Source organism: Triticum dicoccoides, chromosome 2B (genome assembly GCF_002162155.2).
Source record: "Triticum dicoccoides isolate Atlit2015 ecotype Zavitan chromosome 2B, WEW_v2.0, whole genome shotgun sequence".
Classification (NCBI taxonomy): Eukaryota; Viridiplantae; Streptophyta; class Magnoliopsida; order Poales; family Poaceae; genus Triticum; species Triticum dicoccoides.
The window spans coordinates 92575721-92578070 of record NC_041383.1 but is presented as its reverse complement, the minus strand read 5'-3'; the positions used below and the strand labels follow the sequence as shown (position 1 = coordinate 92578070).

General features: G+C 51.1%; 1 protein-coding gene across 1 annotated transcript in view; it reads right to left on the bottom strand.

Annotated features, from left to right (window-relative positions):
* Positions 1 to 343: 343 nt before the first annotated feature.
* LOC119360557 (GRAS family protein RAM1-like) overlaps positions 344 to 2350 on the bottom strand; it is a 4200-nt gene continuing 2193 nt past the window's right edge. The window contains exons 3-4 of the mRNA XM_037626145.1: positions 973 to 1733; positions 344 to 707 (exon numbers count right to left, since the gene is read on the bottom strand). Coding sequence (XP_037482042.1) covers positions 344 to 707; positions 973 to 1733 — 1125 coding nt within the window. The remainder of the gene's footprint in view (positions 708 to 972; positions 1734 to 2350) is intronic.

The window sequence follows — 2350 nt, the reverse complement described above, 5'->3', positions numbered from 1 at the left end:
GTCAAAGAAAATTCAAACTCCCCCGCAAAAAAATAAAAATTCAAACTCAGAAATGCAGTTTCACCAAATTTGTGTCGTTTGCGTGAAGTTTTATCTGAACCAGATTTTTTCTCGTGTTCTAGTTATCTGCCATTAAAAAATGTTGGCTGAAAACAGGAGCAAATCTAGATACATTCGCATATAGCAAGATTCAACTATAAGCACCACAAATCCAAGTTCGTCTCCAATACAAACTTGTTACAGTGAGTTGCCGGAAATTCGGCTAGTCAACCAACCAAGAAAATAAACACAACCACACACATAGCACCTCTCCATCTTGTCCAGCCCGCGACGGATCCTTTGATCAGCACCGCCACGCTGATGCGCCGATGATGGCACGATCCTGCCAGCCGAGGAGGAGGCACCCTTTTTCCTCGTTGAGCCGGTATCCGTCACCGGCGCCGTAAAGTCCTAGAAGGACTTGGCTCTGGCCGACGGCCGCTGGGCTTAGCGGCACGGCCTCAAATCCACGGTCCTCCATGATGCGGCGCCACCGGTCTAGCCGCTCGTGTCGTGCCACCCGCTCGGCGCCTTCGCACGCCACCACATTGCGGATCTCAGGAGCCAGCAGGCATTGCTCGACCTTCATCCGTGGCGCTGAGTCTGCCGGAAATGTCGCGTCCAGTGAGTCGAAGATGGCCGAATAGTAGTGCAGTGCCTCCAGGAACCTGTACACAAATTCAGCAATGAATTTTGTCCCTTATTTTTTAGAATGGATGAATTTTGTCCTTCAAATTTAACATTGCTATCAAATACAGTAAGATTCATCTATGCACTGTTGGGCTGTCACATGTTTCTCACCGATTACTTAACACAGTAATAATTAACACCACATTAGTTAAGAGCAAAAATCATATGATGGGTTATCCTCCTTTTGAAAAAAACAAGAGCAAAAAAATTTGAAAACAAGGATGAGTTTAATTTGGCGCGTACCTGCCCAAGAAGTATGGGCCGTTATGGCCAGCTTCCTGCTCCACGAGCGTCATGATCTTGGGAGCCTGGTCACGGATCATAGACAGCAGCGGGCCGAGGTGAGCGCCGGGGACGCGGTGCATGCGGTTCACTGCGTTCACGGCCAGCGCCTCCCCGACGCGGCGCTGCAGAGCGGCAGGGCGCAGCCTCTCCAGCTTGTCCGCCACGGCGGCATGGAACTCGAACGGCACACGCAGCGAAGCGGCGAGGGAGGCAAGGTGCCTCCCGGTCTCCCTTACAGCCGTGGCCGGGTGGCCAACCCCCGTCAGCCTTAGCGTCGGCGGGCCACCCGGCCGTGCCGCGAGCGCCTGAAGGAAAGCCGGCCACTGGTAGCCCTGGAGGATGTCCAGGTCGACGACGTGGACACGGTCCTCGCCATGGAAGGCCTCGAAGATGGCCTGGTTGGCCGTGAAGTGGGCGAACTTGATGTAAGGGCATGCCTGGTAGAGGATCTGGTAAATCTTTAGGGTATCAGGCGACGGCGGGAAGGGGTAGGGGGCGCCTGCGCCGCGCGGGGAGATGGCGGTGCCGGAGGAGACCGAGAGGCGAGTGGCGAGGGCGTCGGCGAAATAGGAGGCGACACGCTGCATGGAGTCGCCGAGCGGCGAGGCGACGCGGCGGAGGAGGTGGAGGTGGCGGAGGGCGGAGGGCTGGTCGCCCTTGGACACGAAGTCGGCGCACGCCAGCAACAGGTGCACCAGCTGAAGACCGCTGTCCTGCTCCTGCATGCATGGAATTTGACTTGTCAGTAGCGATTACTGATTATTCCGAATTTGAATTCATACGGCGTCACGTATCTGTACTCTATGTGAAACATGCTTTGTTCATTTTTAGTAGGCAGAAGATGTAGAACTTAGTTATAGTTCTTGAGTAATATTTGATATTTGTTGGAAATGCCGAATTACCAATTTTCATCTGGAGTAATATTTGACTTACCGATTCTTGCTCTTTAATATCTTGCATAGTGGAATCAATACAATATACTGAAAATGAGAAACTATGCACATTTCCAATGCATAATCTTTCAATAAGATGTGAATTTTTCATTAAAATTCATATTTTACGAAAAAATAAAACTGAACCCTAGGTCATGTCCACAACCTTCTTCCCCCCTCTACAATTACTCTCTCTCATGCGCGTCTTCCTCGTGCCAATTCCTACCTTTTTTAGATAGAGGTGTAACGCCCCTCCTTAAAAAATGAAGCCCTTAAGTTCATGGACTAGGGTTCAACAAGGAACAGAAAAGGACAACGGCGCATCACGGAGGTTTTGCAAACAAACAGATGAAGGAGATACAAATCTCTCTCTCTCTCTCTCTCTCTCTCTCTCTCTCTCTCTC